We start from the raw sequence: 17,185 nt of genomic DNA on the forward strand, positions 1-17,185 counted from the left end.
TTAAAGGGAAAGAGATAGATATGCAACCGATATCAAGCATGCTAGCGGATAACATCAATAAGATCACATAATGGAGTATCATTCAGGAAGGATATGAGGGTCATTTCAGAAAAAGGGAAGAGAGAGATAGGCACAATTGGTGCTAGCATACTTGATATTAACAGTATACCCAATCTTTTCCTATCAACCATTGCCTTATTTTTATGTATAAAGTTGTGGGAAAGCGTCATTTATATGTAAAAACAATATTCCAATACATTCACTTAAAAATAGATCAATACATCCTATATTTTTCTGTCATGTGTATGGGTGATCTAAGAATTCTAAGAGTTAAATATTTAGCAAATAATTTGGATTGGTCAAATGTCAAATTTCGAACCAAGATTCAATATATTATTCAAAATTTAGTACTCTCCCGTATATGTCCATGTGCTTCATTTTGTTTTTCTTGCCAAACTTTGGTTTCTATTTTCTTACTTTGCCACTTGGTAAACTTGTATTGGATTAAAGCTTGATAAGTGAGTAAAGCATAGGGTCCACACATATACAGATTCTGAACCCCATTTTGTATTACCGTATGACAATTATTGAAGGGTGTACTATTCTATTTCATGTTAGAGCCACAATCCCTTTATTTCTAAACTCTTTTTACTATTACAAATAATAGTTGAGTTCATTGCCAAGCTGTAGAATATATGGCAATACCTTCCTATGTCTATCTCTCTCTTCCCACAATAGAGGGTAGGTATATCATTTCATAGAAGATGAGGAGAAATATAGACATAGGGAGATGCTAGCATACACCACATAGCCTCTCAATGTTTTTTCTCCTTTACAAGTATTAATGATTTAATTGTAACTACCCTCCCAATATGGTTGGTAGCCTAATGGAAAGAAGCCCTTGTCCCATCACCGCTCGAGTCGGCTAATTGTGGGTTCGAGTCAACCCGCCCCACTATTGCTTGTTGGTCCTGTGGAAGCGCGTTGCTTGCCGTTTTCCGTATGAGGGCTTTTGTCTGGGGGCTATGATCACTACTATGAAGCACCCTTTTTTGATAACCAAAAAAAAAAAAAAAAAAAAAATTGCAGCTACCCTAGGAAAACAAGTTGATGGAAACATACTCAACTTGGATGAAGAGAAATCGGCTCTATGGATTCTAATTTCAATCCAGCCGGAGTAGACCAGAATAAACTAAAATCAGCCGAAATTAGCCTGAACCCAAGAAATGAACCGGTTTTTTTACTGAATCGCAATTTGAGAATCAGATCCAGCCCGGATCCAACTCGACCAGGCGATCCACATATTTATATGGAAAACGTTCATTAAATACCTTTACAATCCATAATGGATAATTACGAACTGTTTAACCGACGCCATTTTACCAAATTGTCCTCACCGCCTTCTCCCCGAATCTCAGTCCATGACCCAATATAAAAAGACCCGCCTCAAATTCAGTAGAAAAGCTTCTGATAATAGGAAGTAGGAACATTGTCGACCCGAACCGGACAATGGTTTGTCCTTTGTGCTTGGGTATTTTGGTCATTCTAAAGCAAAAGGAATAGGACGGATTAAAGAGCTCGTGATAGAGTGGTTGGATAGAGATAGTGGGACCCAGTGTTTCTTCCGGCACGAAACTGAGGAAAGCTGCCAGTTTAGTCACTCTGACTCTGTTTCCCTATCACTCTTCTTCTCTTCTACTCGTCTTTAGCTTCACTTTTTTACAAAGAGAATCCCTGGAAAAGATTAAAAAAGAAAGGATTCAAAATGAGCAAGAAAAAGCAAACTGGAAAATCAATATTAAATAAAATTACCTGTCCATCAATTTGACCTTCGAAGGCTCGACGTTCCAAGCTCCAGCTCCAAGCTCCAAGCTCCAAGCTCCTGAGGTTTGAACTTGAACTTGAACGTGAACTTGAAATTACTCTTTTTTCTTTCTCATCTTTTCTGAGTATGAGTGGACAGCTTCTTCGGTGGTTCGATTTCGTCGTTTCTCTGAAAATGTAGTGTTTTGATTATTCTTTCCTTCTCATTTTCGACATAAGCTGGAGATCTCGTTTGTTACCTTTTATTTTTCTTGTTTCCGTGGTTCTCTTGCTGTTTTGGATGTACATTGGCTGTTGAAGGTATTTTCTTCTATATAGTTCAACTAAAGTGTCTCTCTTTCTCTTCCTCGCCACTTTGGTTTTGGAGCTTTGTATTTTGTGAGTTTCATGGATTTTCGCTTCAGTTCATGCATTTTATCATTTTTTGTTCGATCTTTTCTTATTTTTAAATGAAATGTCGTTGTTTTAATCTATGCTCTTTCTTTTCCCTTTTGTTTTCTGATGATTTCTGAAGATGTCTGTGTCCTTGAACAAAACTTCCCGATTTCTGGATGTTTTACTCTGCAAATTTAGTACTATCTTGTATACTGTTTATTTTGAAGTTGCGAATGAACATTTTTATGTTTCCTGTTGTTCGTTTCTTTGTAGGAAGAGTATTAGAGGTTTTTGAAATTTGAGGCTTTCTTAGTTTCGTGAATGTGCTAGTACTGTAGTACATTCATTCCTTAGAACCAATTGATGCGTGTTAGGTTTCTAAGATTTTTTTATTACATATATGCTCTGCTTTTTTGCATTTCTTTGGGTGTAGAACGGGTGTATACCATTTAACTTCTTGTAGGTTAATGATTTTTTTATTTTGGTTGTTTGGGAGCGCTGGATATCTGCCTGAATGAGCTTGCACAGTACAGGTCTGTGGTGTTGCATTTACTGATTTTGGTGATATCTGTATAAGTTAAGGATGCAGGAGTCGGTTTTGTCGTTCTCTTGGTGTGAATTATGCTGTTATTTATTTGGTTGGGGGACCTTTCTTTCGGTTTGAGTATTTTGCAGTTTCATCTTTCCGGATTTTATGTTTCTACTCATGTCATGCTGCACTGTGTTCATGATGTTTCTCCACTTTATGAGGGAGTTTCAAATTCTGCATATGAAAGGGCCAGGTGTTGGCTTTGTTGCATTTATGGCTTTTGGAGAAATCTCCATGAAGGGAGTGTGAACTTTGTTTTCTCATTGCAAATTGTAGATCTAGTTCTGGAATTTTCTTGTCATTTGAGTATTTCCCAGGTTCATCTCTGGGGCTTTTGCTTTCCTACTCATTTTGGTGTCCCTTGTGTAATTTTGTGATTGATTCGAACTTTGTCATTCAAATATGTTATACTAAGTTTGTAAATCTTTGAAGATGTCAGTGAAGAAGTGATTGATCAAAGATGGAGCAATACGAAGTATTAGAGCAGATTGGGAAAGGGGCTTTTGGTTCCGCCCTTCTTGTGAGGCATAAAATTGAAAAGAAAAAGTGAGGATGCAATGCAACATATTCATTTTGTACTGCTTTTCTTAAAGTTATGAACGCTATTAAACTGTATATAACTTGAAACTAGTAACTAGTGTTTAAAATTGTCCCATGTAATACCAGAGTGATTTGTTGTTTGGCTCCAATTTTCTCCTTATTTTTTTTTTTCAGATATGTCCTGAAGAAGATTCGGCTTGCCCGCCAGACTGACAGGTCCCGCAGATCTGCACACCAGGAGGTTGGTTTCCTGTAGTTGGTCCCGTTGTTTGTGCTTACACTTTTTTCTTGTGGTCATTGTGATCATCCATCTTTGAGAGAAAATTCTGAACTCTTCTTCTTGATTTTGAAGGTTATAGTTCTAGGCTTCTAGTGACTGAACTGTGGTTCTGAGAAGAGCCAAAACTATTGTTACTGCTACTTCATGTTAGAAACAAAGCAAAGTATGTGTTCAAAAATATTCTGGAAACTCTATCCAGTATATTAGAGTAACACTTGAGTTATCCACAAAATAAATTATAAACTGTAAAACTATCAGGTTGGCCTAGGATTTTCTGCATTTTACAGCACTTTCATATGGATAGACTGTGGAACTGTAGAATGTGGATATTATCTAGTGCAGAAAGGTATGCGGGGCAATCTAATTTCAGGGTTCAAATGATGAAGCCATGTTTCCCACGTCACTTGGGGGCAGCAAGCAGCCCAGATTTATCTCTGATACGAGAAACTTAGAGAATTTGGAAAAAGACCTGTAAACCGTATAAGTGAGAAGAAACAAATATTTTTCTCCCTCTGGTCTGTGAAGGTTCCATTCTTCATGTTGAAAAGGAACAATATGGCACCAACTTACATCACGCAAATGGACCAAGCTTACTGGTACAGGCCGGAAAGCACAATAAAAAAAAACAAGTAGGCAAACTTGAGTGAGAAATTCACCTCTGAAATCTTACAGAGACAGCACCTTAAACCTCCTTCTTGTTGACAACTTGGATTTTTCTTTCTTGCGCATGATATGAGATGATTATATGATACTTTGGATGTCTGAAGAATGTGATGCTTGCCTGGTAAATCTAGCCATTTATGTAGGCTTTTTAGATTGTGACTGGTTTCCTGGTCATGTAGATGGAGCTTATTTCCAAAGTACGAAACCCATTTATTGTTGAATACAAAGATTCTTGGGTGGAGAAGGTTAGTGTATTCTTCTGTAATTCTTTTAATATATTGATTTAAAATTTATTTCTATGCTAGTGTCTATTACCAAATGTCTGTTGTCTTATGATCTCTGAAGTCTGAAATGTACTAAATATTTATTTTCTCTCTCTCTCTCTCTCTTGCTTGCTCTTCAATGGTAGTGTTATTCATGGTATTTTCTTCCCCATGTCTTGAAGGCTTTTGCTTCCCTTTGAATAGATATTTCTCGGACCTTGTCAGATATTGAGATTCACGACGTCTTAAGTGTATACTGCTGCTTCTTTGCATGGAATACTTAATTTATCTCATGTCCTCTTTATATTGTGTATGAGATTTTGTTGGGAGATGTTTGACGGCCACTGGTAGGCATGTGTTTGAACTTGGTCTCATGCTGTAGCATTTTTATCTTATCAAGTTTAAAACAATTAAGTTATTATCTTCTAAAACAGATTATGTTTGGTGGCTAGTCGTCAATATACTCTCTGCAAATATTTGTAAAGTTGGGCATAGTCATGGATCTTAATAATTTATCTGGTCGAGTCCTTAAAATTTCATAAATCTTATTCTGAAGTTCTATTTTCTAGTTTTCTTTTGCAACCTTTTATATTTTCTGGAGAAAGGATAGTTTGCTGTGTGCAGTGTTTAGAGGGGATACCCCAAAGTGAGAAACGAATGATTTTAGAAGGCTACTTTGATCAATCCACTTTTTTGTCCTGTACCTTTACTGTGCAAGGTTGATGCCATGGGCGCAAACCAGTTCATGCTTGTAAAATGAGTTTGAACCAAACATTTATAGTATTAGTGATTTTTATCTGTGAACTCTTTACACATAGAAGCCCAGAAGCATAGTTGCCAAGGTGTCCAGGCAGTTTTTTTGGGTTCTAGGTGATTGTCACCTTAGTGCAAGGTGCTGGTTTAATTTGAAGCCTGGGCTCTAAATCGTATCGAACCACGTTTGACACTTATTTATGATAAATATCATTTGAGTAAATGATTTCATTTACTTGAGATCTTATTCATAAATAAGCATATATCTCTCAAATGAATCTAATAAAAATAGTTAAAAATTCAAATTCCAAAAGGATAAAAGTTAACTTTTCAGTTCAAGAACAAAAGCTGAATTTTCAGTCGTAGGGGCGATTTTCAACTTTAAATGCTAAGGTTTTTCTTAAATCTAAAAATATTATAACTCTTATTGTGATAGAACAGTAACATAATCTTTTGTTTTAATGTCTAAAAATTTATTTCCATTCAACTCTCCAGTTCATAGATCTGTATTTCACTTGTTATCGATTTTGAAACTTATGATGGATGAGGGCTAATATTGGTTGGGACAATGTTGATTACTTGCTACAGGGTTGTTATGTCTGCATTATCATAGGTTACTGTGAGGGAGGAGACATGTAAGTAATAATTTTTCAGAGTCACTTATTTTTGAACTGTGGATCTACCAGCATGAAAATAGATCTGTGTTATTTTTTTTACCTTTCCTTAAGTTACTACATCTCTTACAGGGCAGAAGCTATAAAGAAAGCCAATAGTGTTCATTTCCCCGAAAAGGTTGTAAAATTTTGCCAATAATGTATAAACATTTCTTCTGTGCTTCTTTGTTGTGTTTCTGTTCCTATTCTTGATGCAACTATTATTCTACAAGCATCCTGTTTTATACTTAAATATTTTAACTGCATACAGAAGCTTTGCAAGTGGCTGGTTCAGCTCTTGATGGCACTTGATTACTTGCACATGAATCATATTCTTCACCGTGATGTGAAGGTCAGTTCTGTCCTCCTTTGTATTGGATGATGATTTCTGTTAGGTTTTCCCCTCCTGGAATCTCTGAAGCTGTTGTAATGATAGTGTTCAAATATTACTTCAGTGCTCAAATATATTCTTAACAAAAAGTCAAGACATACGGCTAGGTATGTAAATCTCATTTAATCTTTATCTATTTATTCCTGAATAATATACAAGCTTGCTGAGCTACCATCTTTGGCAGGTGATTTTGGACTTGCTAAAATTTTGACTTCAGATGACCTTGCATCCTCTGTGAGTGACATGAATGAATTGGTTTCTCTTGCAGAGTTTACTTTTTTAGTCAATTGTCTAATTGCTGGGGCTCTCTCATTCTGTAGGTTGTGGGGACCCCCAGTTACATGTGTCCAGAGCTTCTTGCTGATATACCTTATGGTTCTAAGTCGGACATTTGGTCTTTAGGTAATCTGTCTTTGTGAAATTTGTGGTTGTATATAACTTACCTACTGCTTAGATGGATATTTTAATCTACTTAATATTTTATGTATTCAGGATGCTGCATATATGAAATGACCGCTCACAAGCCTGCATTCAAAGCCTTTGTAAGTTGCAGAGACCTTTATGTTTTCTTCAACCGACTAGTGGATTTCTGTGGATTGTATTGTTGAATGTGTATTTGTATTTGATCCTTATTCCTTACATGGTTTGTTAACATCTTTTCTCTGCTATGCTAGTAATTTTGTGTCATTTGTACTGGCCAAGTCAACATCCCAATAAAAATTTCATAACAGAATTTCAGTTCATCAGGAAAAAAAAAAAAAAAAGAGAGTAGAGCATTTTGATATATTCCAAGCTACTAGTGTACTTGTAAAATTAATTCTTGTGCTTTCTGAGCAGGATATGCAAGCGCTCATAAACAAAATAAATAAGTCCATAGTGGCTCCACTTCCAACCATGTATTCTGCTGCATTGTGAGTACTCATCCTTGCTAAACATTTGTCACACTCTGCTGTTATCTTTGAATATACCAGTTATACTAGGTTTATTAATATGTCAAGCTATTCCTGTACTTTGCACCATGTTTTGTGTTCATCAATCTTGCCACACTTGCAAAATTTTGGAAACTGCCTTGTTGAGAGGATGTTTCCGGATATTGCTGTATGACCACAGTAGAGGGTATTAGATCCAGGATGAAGTGTAAATATTTCTATTTATGACATTTCCATTGTGACCTAGTGGTTGCGGGTTTGATTAGGGAAACAGCCTCTTTGTGAAGCGGGGGGTAGGGCTACGTACATAATGACCCCTCCCCAAACCCTGCAGTGGCGGGAGCCTCTTGCACTGGGTATGCCCTTTATGATATTTGAGTATTTGGTTGTAAATTGTAACAAAGTCTTGTTTTGATTTCTAATGTGGACTTCTTATTTTATCATTTCCATATCAGTCGGGGGCTCATTAAAAGCATGCTGCGGAAAAATCCAGAACTCAGGCCAAGTGTATGTACTGTTACCTTCCTGTACATTAACGCACTCCGTGCATGTATAAATAATATCTAGTTATTAAACCATGTGTCATTTAAAAAAATATGTATTTCTGGAGGGCTTTCAACCACCAATTCTGCTGTGTTTCAACTGTTATGCATAGAAGACATGGCCTATACGATACTTAATCGAAAGACCGCTTTTTTTTTCATAAAAACTCAGATCCGTACCATATCGTCTGATCCACGGTCAGGTATCGTTGTCGTGATGGCCGTTGGCCGATCCGATACTGATTCTTAAAACCCTGTCATCAGGTGGTTTTTGTCACCAGTTGTATTCTTCCTGAGTATGTTCCATGTTGTTTTTTGCATGCTTAATTCACTAATCTTAAAAGTATACCAAATTAGTTATGAGCATTCATAGGATCAAGCATCATTAGGTCTCTTGAGCCAGGATATCAGAGAAAGTGAATTCTGGGCACATGTTTTTTAAGCCCTGTGCCTTTAGGCACATCTAAGTATGACTATTCTGATCAATTACTTGTTAACATGACACAGATTTTAAGTTTCCATTCCCTTATATTTCAGTTTTTGCAGTTTTTCATTTGTTTCAGCTTTGAGATCTTCTTCATTGTCTCAGGCTGCAGAGCTGCTCAGGCATCCACTACTTCGGCCTTATGTTCTGAAGATCCATCTAAAATCTAATAGTCCTCCTAGATGCAATACCTTAACTGTCCACTGGCCTGAATCCAATTATGTGAAGAAAACTAGATTTTCCGAACCAGAAGATGATTTTGCCAAGGATAGGGAGAAGAGATATTCATTCAGCAATGAGAGGATCTTCAATCCAAAAGTTCCTGGAGCTGAGCGAGATTCTCTTTGTTCTTCTGAAGGAATACAGGAGTTCCCAAGTTACCTGAATCAAAAGGTAGCAAAACTATCAGTTGGAAACACCCGTGAAGAGACAGCTGTTTACAAGCCAAAAACTTCCAAGACATCAAATGTAGTGAAGACCCCAAGATCAACTCCTGCTAAAGCTTCTGCAACACCAAAGAGACGGACAGAGACACCAAAGACAACTCAAATTCGTCCAAGTCGTGAATCGGTGAGTCCATCATGAAGTTACAATACAGAACTATGTTATTTAGTTTTTAGCAGTTCCAGTTGTGATGGGAATTAACTTTTCTGCACCATGTTTTTCCAAATTGACGTAATTAAACTTGATTGGAGAATATAAAAGAAACCGAGAAACCCTCAGGCTCCAATTGGTCGCAAGGGGAATTGAGGGAACGGGAAATGAAATTTTCAAACGCAAAAAGGAAATTTTTGAAATCATTATCCCATCTGACTATATCACTTACTCCAAATCATATCATATTTGGTTATTAAATTTCACTTTACTTTGCATCCAAAACCTTTTGCTATAAAATGTAAAATAAAAATTACATCCAAATTGTATCATTACTAAATATGATAAGAAATTAAAGTAGTTTATACATTCACATGGGGTAGTGATTACAAAACTTTCATTTTTGAGTTTGAAAATTTCACTTCCCTTCCCTTTAAATTCCTTTGCAATCAAATATAGCATCTATGTTCTTCAAAAGCCATAGAATATTTCTATGCCTGTTGCTGAACTGTACATTTGGTAGTAGACGTGGAAGCTGTAAATACATAATGACAATGAAATCGTTTGCCATTACCTTTATTATCCATCATAGTTCTTTGTGGGGTGACGAATGGTGTTTGGGTAAGAATACCAATACTTAGTCATCTGCCCAGTTGCTTTTTAGCATCAGATAGATTTCTTATAAGCGGAAGCTTATGCAGCTCATGCCACTGGATAGGCATGATGAAGAATTGGGCTTCTTGACTGTTTTTTATTTCAATTCTTGACTTGTTTCTATTTTCTCTACGTGCAGCTTCCTGCATCAAGCACTCCTGCAAATAAATCTGTTCACCCAACACGGAGAGCCTCACTGCCATTGCCTGCTAGAGCTTCACATCTTGAATCCCCTTGTGGATCCAATGCTATTCTCCTTGGGCAAATGAAGTCTCCTGATATCTCTGTAAATGCTCCACGGATCGACAAGATTGCTGAGTTTCCCTTGGCCTCTTATGAGGATCCCTTTTTTCCCACCCGCAGAACTTCATCAGTGTCTGCACAAGGTTCTATCTCACCACATTGTGGTGACCGTTCCATCACCAAGGACAAGTGTACAGTCCAAATTCATGACAGAGCCTTTCCGAGGCGAAGCTTCAGTGATGCATGGAACGGAATAGGTGGAGAAGGTGGAAGTGATTGCTCAGACAGGAACCCTACTGCTGGGACATCAAGCTGGACCTCATTTGAGTATCAGCAGCGTAGGTTTGACACCTCGTCATACCAGCAAAGAGCTGAGGCATTGGAAGGCCTGCTTGAATTCAGTGCACGGTTATTGCAGCAAGAGAGGTTTGATGAACTTGGGGTTTTGTTGAAGCCGTTTGGGCCTGGGAAGGTTTCTCCCCGAGAGACTGCAATCTGGTTAACCAAGAGCTTTAAGGAGACTACTGTAAGACAGGAAGATTAAGAAATTTATGAGGTTGAATGGAAAATCAATTTAGTTATGTGCTTCAATTTTGGGAACCATGTCATCAAGGAGATTGATTCCATTTTGCTGTCATCTCAAGCCTGAGATTATTGGCCCAAACAGTGCAAATGATCAGTATAATGAAGATATTTGTATAGGTCAAATCAAAAGCCAGCTAGTGGGGCAAGGCCATTCCTTGATCTCATCTAAACCAACGAGAAAAAGCTATAAATGATGCCCCTACTATAAATGATGCCCCTATTGAGGTGAAATGACTGGCCCATCCCCCATGAAATGAAAAATGACTTCCATATTGATGCTTCCTTGTGTGAACCCATTGGCCTTGTTCACACGTAGGGGTTACACTCTCCCACAAAAACACTTCCCAAAGTTCTTGCTGCGGAAGCAAAGAATATTATGTACACACTCACTACGGGTGGTATATGCTTTTTCACTCGCTTTCCGTCACAATTATGTGGATTCCATGTCAACATTGGGGTTCAAATTTTATCAACAAGTGACTAGGGGTGTCAACGGTCCGGTTTGGTGCGGTTTTGGTCCGGTTTCACCGGTTTTGGTGTGGCTTTAGAACCGATCGAAACCGACCCATTAAGGATTTATCGGTTTCGGTGCGGTTTGGGTTCGGGTTGGTATCGGTTTGGATTTATCAAGTTCATTTCGGTTTGGATCGGTTTTTTAAACCGGTATGGAGAACCGGTATGGAGCCATTAGGAAACAACCAACTACTGAAGCATTTAGGCAATTTAATGAATATTTGAAAAATGAAAAACAACCAATATATTTAACTTAAAACTAGTTAAAAATTCCCCATTATATTATTATGTTTGGAGATTGTAATTAACTAGGACTTGATGAGATAAAGAAAACCAATTCAAAACAAGACTGTATCTATAGAGACCTTATACAGCTTGGAGCCTTGGACAAAGACAGGTAAAAATAGTTTGAAGTGGAAAGAAACTGAAAGCAAAACTCAAACAGAATTCCACACTATACTATGAATAGAATTCTCACTAAGACTAGAATTTCTAAAGAAACTTGGAATTTTGAAACTAATGAAACCGTGCGCCATTCTTCTTCTCTTGGCATCATCCACAAGCTTTCTCAACACCTGAAAGCAGAAAGAATTAGTGTTTTTTCATTAGCAAGATAAATGAAAACTATATTTCAAACCCCACGAGTGAAAAATAAAATTCAAGCATACAGTAGAACACTAATACAGGGAAAAGTTTTCCCAACAAGAACAGCAGCAACTACCGATTTATCTTTCTTACAATATATACAAATTAATTGTCATTGAAAATATTATAAGGCCTAAAAGATGAAAAATAATCTACAAGTAGAACAAAAGATATGACAATAACTCCAGTAGATCCAAAAGCTTTTAAACTAAACAAAGCACACACATGAAAAACATAGTTGTCAAGGTGGCTAGATGACCCAAGGCGGTGGAGGGGTGAAAAACAAAAATGACACCAACAAACCGCCAAGGCACACCTTGACAACTGTGTTAACAGAAATCTAGATCAATTGCAAATGCTTTAAAATTGAGAAGACTCACTTCCCTCCACAAAAAACAAAACCAAGTGCTGCAATAAAAGATACGACTGGGAAAAAAATGAACAAACAATTGCACATCAACAAGTGAAGATATTATGTAGAAATATTAAAAAAAAAGTCAGAAGGACCACCATGAGATCCCTTAGACTGTAAAGCAATAAGGCTATAGTTCCAAAGACAAACCTGCAATAAATATCTTTCCAATGGCTCCCACAACACTGTTGTCATTTATCCACAGGTATATCCAAAGACAAACCTTATCAAATCATCTACAGTTAGACCATACAGAAAATAACAAGCAATAGAGGCATTATAATACCTAAAGCACTAACCAATGTTCAACTAATGAATATATTGTTGGGTCCCGATTGACACTGAGAGGGGGGGTGAATCAGTGTGCCAAATATTTTTTCACTTTCCAACTGTACCCCTGATCTGGCAATCACTATTTGCACTTCAATAGCACAGTCTATTGATGCTGCCCAGAGCTGCTATGTATACTACTGACCATTCTTACTGTTGCATGAAACTTACTCATATAACCTGTATTGCTGCCCAGAGCTGTCTCATACACCTCACACGGTAATCACTGTCACATACATACACAGTCGTATGCACATCCACACTGCACCACCAAGTGGTCAGGTCTACCAGATGTACACACCCATTCTGCAGCCAAGCACTCCAATCCACAATACAAATACGAGCATACACATCCACAACACAAGAAATACGTGCTTCGGCCAGTTGCCTACATGCACGGAGTAATGCCCACTGTCGGGCTCAGCATTTACTCAATACTAATTATGACTGCACCCACAGCCAAGGGAACACATTCCCAGTTTCCACCAATGACATACAATGGCTAGGTCTTCACCCTAGTTTTCTCAGAATGATCTGAGAGGCCGCACCCACGGCAAATAGGTTTAGGTAGTTGTACCTACCAAGGAACACATAACCCCTGTGTCCAGCACCCACTGAACACCAATAAAATAAAGTTGGGCTTATAACAATGCCCTATAGTGAAGCACTCATACATGCAAATTTCCCCCAAATAGACTACAACTATCACTTAGGCATTTTATCAAACATCTTGCCTACAATGATTTATAATAATGGAAATTTGGCAAAAGTGAGGTTACCTTGGCAAGGAGTAACCGTCGGAGATGCAATAATGTCGATCTCCACTTGATGCGGACCACAATCACGTTGTCTCGGTGCCGCCAATGCTTCAACCCCGGTTGGCACTTGGGTTTCTTGAAGCAACTCACAAGAATCAAATTCTAGGTTCTTCTTCTTCTTCTTTCTTTTCTCCTTGTCTTTACTTTCATGGAGTAACAATGGCATTCACATTCACATTCACACACACACAAAGAGAGGAAAAAACTTCTTCTCTATTTCCCTCTTCTTCTCTTCTCTTCTATTTTTTTTTCTTTTCTCTTGGCAACAACTAATAGAACTTGCTACCTTGGTTTCCAGCAGCTTCCTAAACCTCTAATGGTGGCTATGGATGAAGTGCAAGAGGATGGAAGTGTTTCATTCAAACATTTAGCCTTCCACGAGCTTCAACTCGTTTTTCCGACCACCTCAGCAACCCTTTTTCCTGATTTCTTCCCTCTGATGTGTAGAGCTCGGAGAGATGAAGAATCTCCAACTTGAATCACCCAAATCGGAGTTAAAATGAGAGAGTTATGACCTTTTGAAGTTGGAGCAATGAAATAGCCCGAAATGGAATCTTCGTACGGGTGGTGTAGGCTACACCGGCGGCGCGCGCAACAGGGGCGAGATCTGACCGTAGATCTCATATAAGAGATCTTATAATCCAAGCCGTCCGATTAAACCAACGGACAACAGATCCAAACCGTTAGATTTGAATCTCGATGACGTCATCATGACGTAGGCGCTGACATCGTCAGAAGTGTTGTCGATCTATGATTGGTTGCTTTTCCGGATTTTAAGGGAGCTTGTCTCCCCTCACAAAAGTGAAAATGCATATTGACCGTTAGATCCGAATCTTCCATGATGGCTTTAATCAGATTTCATGAGATCATTAAGATCGAAATCATTTTTATACTTTCTATACACGCGGGAAACACAATAACATACCTTGATATAGTGTAGCGCCAGTGCATCAAGAATTATGCATCTAACCAATCAAATCCCACGCGCAAGCATCTATCTCGTCCATATCACACCAAAATCTCAGCAGCCTTTGGATGGGCATCAAGCCTACGTGGTCGAATCTTGGCCGTCCATTTCACTTCCCTTTACTCCTCTTTATTACAATCAAGCCCCTGCCTCCATATGTTTCAGTGCTTAAAGACCCCTTGCAACTCAGACCTTCAAAATATTTAAATTACACAAAAGCCCTTCGAATTTCAAAAATAAAATCCGAAAAATCCACCCAACACCGAGAGCAACTGATGGATTTTCGGTTTGGATTTTTGAACCGACTTTACGGAAACGCTTATAACTTTTTCATACGATATCCGATCGAGATGAAACGAAGTGCATTGGAATCGTAACTGGATGCTCTACGACTTTTCAGAAGACTCAATCATCTGAATCATCCATGTAAAAAGACCAAAATGCCCCTACACCTTTCCAATGACGTATCTTTCTCATACGCAATCGGAATGCGATGAAATCAGAACCGTTGGAAAGATTGTATTTTTTTCGTATTGTTACATGTAGAACACTTCCTTTAAAAAAATCATCTTCAATGCCGAAACTGCCCTCGACTGCCATAAATGTCATAACTTCTTCATACGGTATCGGAATGTGACGAAATCAAATGCACTGGACTAGGAAAATTACAATCTATCTTTTTCATGAAGAATCGATCTTCCAAAAATGCCATTTTCATTACCGAAAATGCCCTCGATCGTAAATAGGCCAATTTTGCCAGTTTTGACCCAGAAACCCGCACCACCTATTAATGATGTATTAAACCACTCCATGCATACCAAGCTGCTCTGTTATCTCATCGGTGACACTGGACACTTCCATGTCATCTTTTTCATCCACGTCACCCAAACTGGCCATGTCATCACCGCCACGTGGCCGAGTTGCCAACAAGGACAACCATAAAACAACATATATGTAACAGAATAAATCCCTTGAAGATATAAATTTGGATAACCCATGTGGTTGTGCAACTACCAGAGCATGCAAAAAGCAATAACAAAGCAAACAAATCAGAGATGTTAGAATTTGTAGGTACCTAGGAAGATCTTTCTCTTGTTGCAGGCACATTGAGCTTATCCTTCTCTAGGAGTAGGACCAGCTGAAGAACTAGCTACTGCACCTCTCTCCTTTTCAATGTGCAATAGTTCCAATATATTTCCAAGTGCATTATCCACATCAGTGGGATCATCAAAAGGCTCAGCTACATACAAAGTAAAATAAGACACTAATTAACTAATTAAGACAATTAAAAATGAAAAATATACTGAATGAAAAATTACCTCTGAAGTCTATATCAAACATCCAATCCCGAAGGCATATTAATGTTTCAGCATTGGTAGGTAGGAGTTTGCTCCGATATTTATCAATAACACGGCCCCCTGTGCTAAAAGCCGACTCTGAAGCAACTGTGAAAACTGGTATAGCCAAGACATCACGAGCCATTCGAGCCACATCTGGATACCTTGACCCATTTGCTTTCCAGAATGCCAACACATCATACTCATCATATTCATTATCATTGAATGGGACCTTGGGTTCATCTAGATATATATCCAATTGAGATTTATTTCCATTATCCATCTCAGCAAGCTCGGATATCATAAATTCCTATGAAAATTGAGAAATAGCCGAAATATGAATCATTAATAAGATTAGCAATGAATGTTGAAAACTTGTATTAAAAAATAAATCAAAATTACTATCAGAATGTAAATTTACTTACAAATCTTGTTCTAGATCTCCTAGGACGATGGGTAAGTGTAGGAACATCATAATCACTTGGTTGCATACTCTTGTACTCATCAAACAATTGATATAAAGAATTCCTCACATTGTTGCACATTGTAGATGCATTTAAGTCCAGGTTGCAAAGCTTAGAAAATGCCCAAGTCACAAAACTAAGTTTATATCGAGGATCAAACACCAAAGCAATGGCCAAAATTGGACTATGTTCACTCAAATGTTTGTCAAATTTTTTCTTCATTTCCACTGCCATTGGCTTCATAAAGTTGAGCCCACGTGATACCTCTTCTAATAAACTTTTGTGAATCTCCCAAACATTTTCAAAATATAAATTTGTTATGGGATACTTGGAACCAGAAAGCAAAACAGTAATTGCATAGAAGGGATACAAAAAACTCGTTAATCTCTCAATCTTCAACCATTGTTCAGAACTAGGACAAGTTTTAAAGTTGTCATCCACTAGTCCAAGGTTCTCAAATTCTTTACAATAAAATAATGCAGAATCAAGCATGAGATAGGTTGAGTTCCACCTTGTGGAGACATTAGCACGTAAGCCCTTACTACTTTGTAATCCCAATTGCTTACAAATTTCCAAGAATTTTACTTTTCTTGCATGTGATCCTTTCACATAGGCTATACTAGATCGCACTAACACCACAGAGCCATCTATGTGTTTCAGTCCATCTTGTACAATAAGATTGAAAATATGTGCACAACACCTATTATGAAAGTGTAATCCTCTACATAAAAGTGCATTCTTCAAATTCAAAATTTTCTTCAGCAAATCAACAAAACAGAAATTAGCTGTGGCATTATCTAAAGTAATTGAAAACAATTTCCGATCAATACCCTAGTCAGACAAGATTTTTGAAACCATTTCACAAATATGGATGCCAGTGTGTGGAGGTGGCATGATGCAAAACTTCAACAACTTCTTATGCAACACCCAATCCTTATCAATGTAATGGGCAGTCAAAACAATGTATCCATCATTAGTGATAGATGTCCATAAATCACTTGTCAAAGAAATCCTCCCAGGAAATGAATTAAGTAAATTCCTGATTCTAATGGACTCTAAATTGTATAACCTTAAAATATCTGACATTTGTGTGTTTCGAGCAATATGGGTATAGCCCGAAAAAATGTATGTAATTAACTCTCTGAACTCCTCATACTCAACAAAAACTAAAGGTAACTCATGTCTCACAATAAGCTTTGTAATTTTGTCCCGCACAAAATCTTAGTCAACTTTTTGGTCTCTTAACATCACTTTCCCATCATTTACACCCAAAATCATTTGGGTACTTGTGTTTCCTTTGTTTTCCCTTTTTGGGCAATGTAGAATATGTCTTCTAA

At 37.7% G+C, this 17,185-nt stretch overlaps 1 protein-coding gene across 4 annotated transcripts; it reads left to right on the forward strand.

Annotated features, from left to right (window-relative positions):
• Nucleotides 1-1,691: 1,691 nt before the first annotated feature.
• LOC122089381 (serine/threonine-protein kinase Nek2-like) lies at nt 1,692-10,414 on the forward strand. Of its 4 annotated transcripts, none has more exons than XM_042659059.1 (15): nt 1,692-1,887; nt 3,221-3,334; nt 3,503-3,569; nt 4,451-4,516; nt 5,876-5,922; nt 6,034-6,079; nt 6,212-6,292; nt 6,396-6,438; nt 6,516-6,565; nt 6,652-6,733; nt 6,824-6,873; nt 7,169-7,242; nt 7,716-7,767; nt 8,392-8,856; nt 9,674-10,414. In XM_042659059.1, the coding sequence occupies exons 2-15, from the start codon at nt 3,249-3,251 to the stop codon at nt 10,319-10,321; spliced, it is 1,857 nt and encodes a 618-aa protein (XP_042514993.1). In that variant the 5' UTR covers nt 1,692-1,887; nt 3,221-3,248; the 3' UTR covers nt 10,322-10,414. The 4 variants fall into 4 exon arrangements, with proteins under 4 accessions (XP_042514993.1, XP_042514996.1, XP_042514994.1 ...); XM_042659062.1 differs by having other exon boundaries at nt 3,228-3,334; XM_042659060.1 differs by lacking the exon at nt 1,692-1,887 and adding an exon at nt 1,948-2,124.
• Nucleotides 10,415-17,185: the final 6,771 nt, after the last annotated feature.

Source organism: Macadamia integrifolia, chromosome 9 (assembly GCF_013358625.1).
Source record: "Macadamia integrifolia cultivar HAES 741 chromosome 9, SCU_Mint_v3, whole genome shotgun sequence".
Classification (NCBI taxonomy): domain Eukaryota; kingdom Viridiplantae; phylum Streptophyta; class Magnoliopsida; order Proteales; family Proteaceae; genus Macadamia; species Macadamia integrifolia.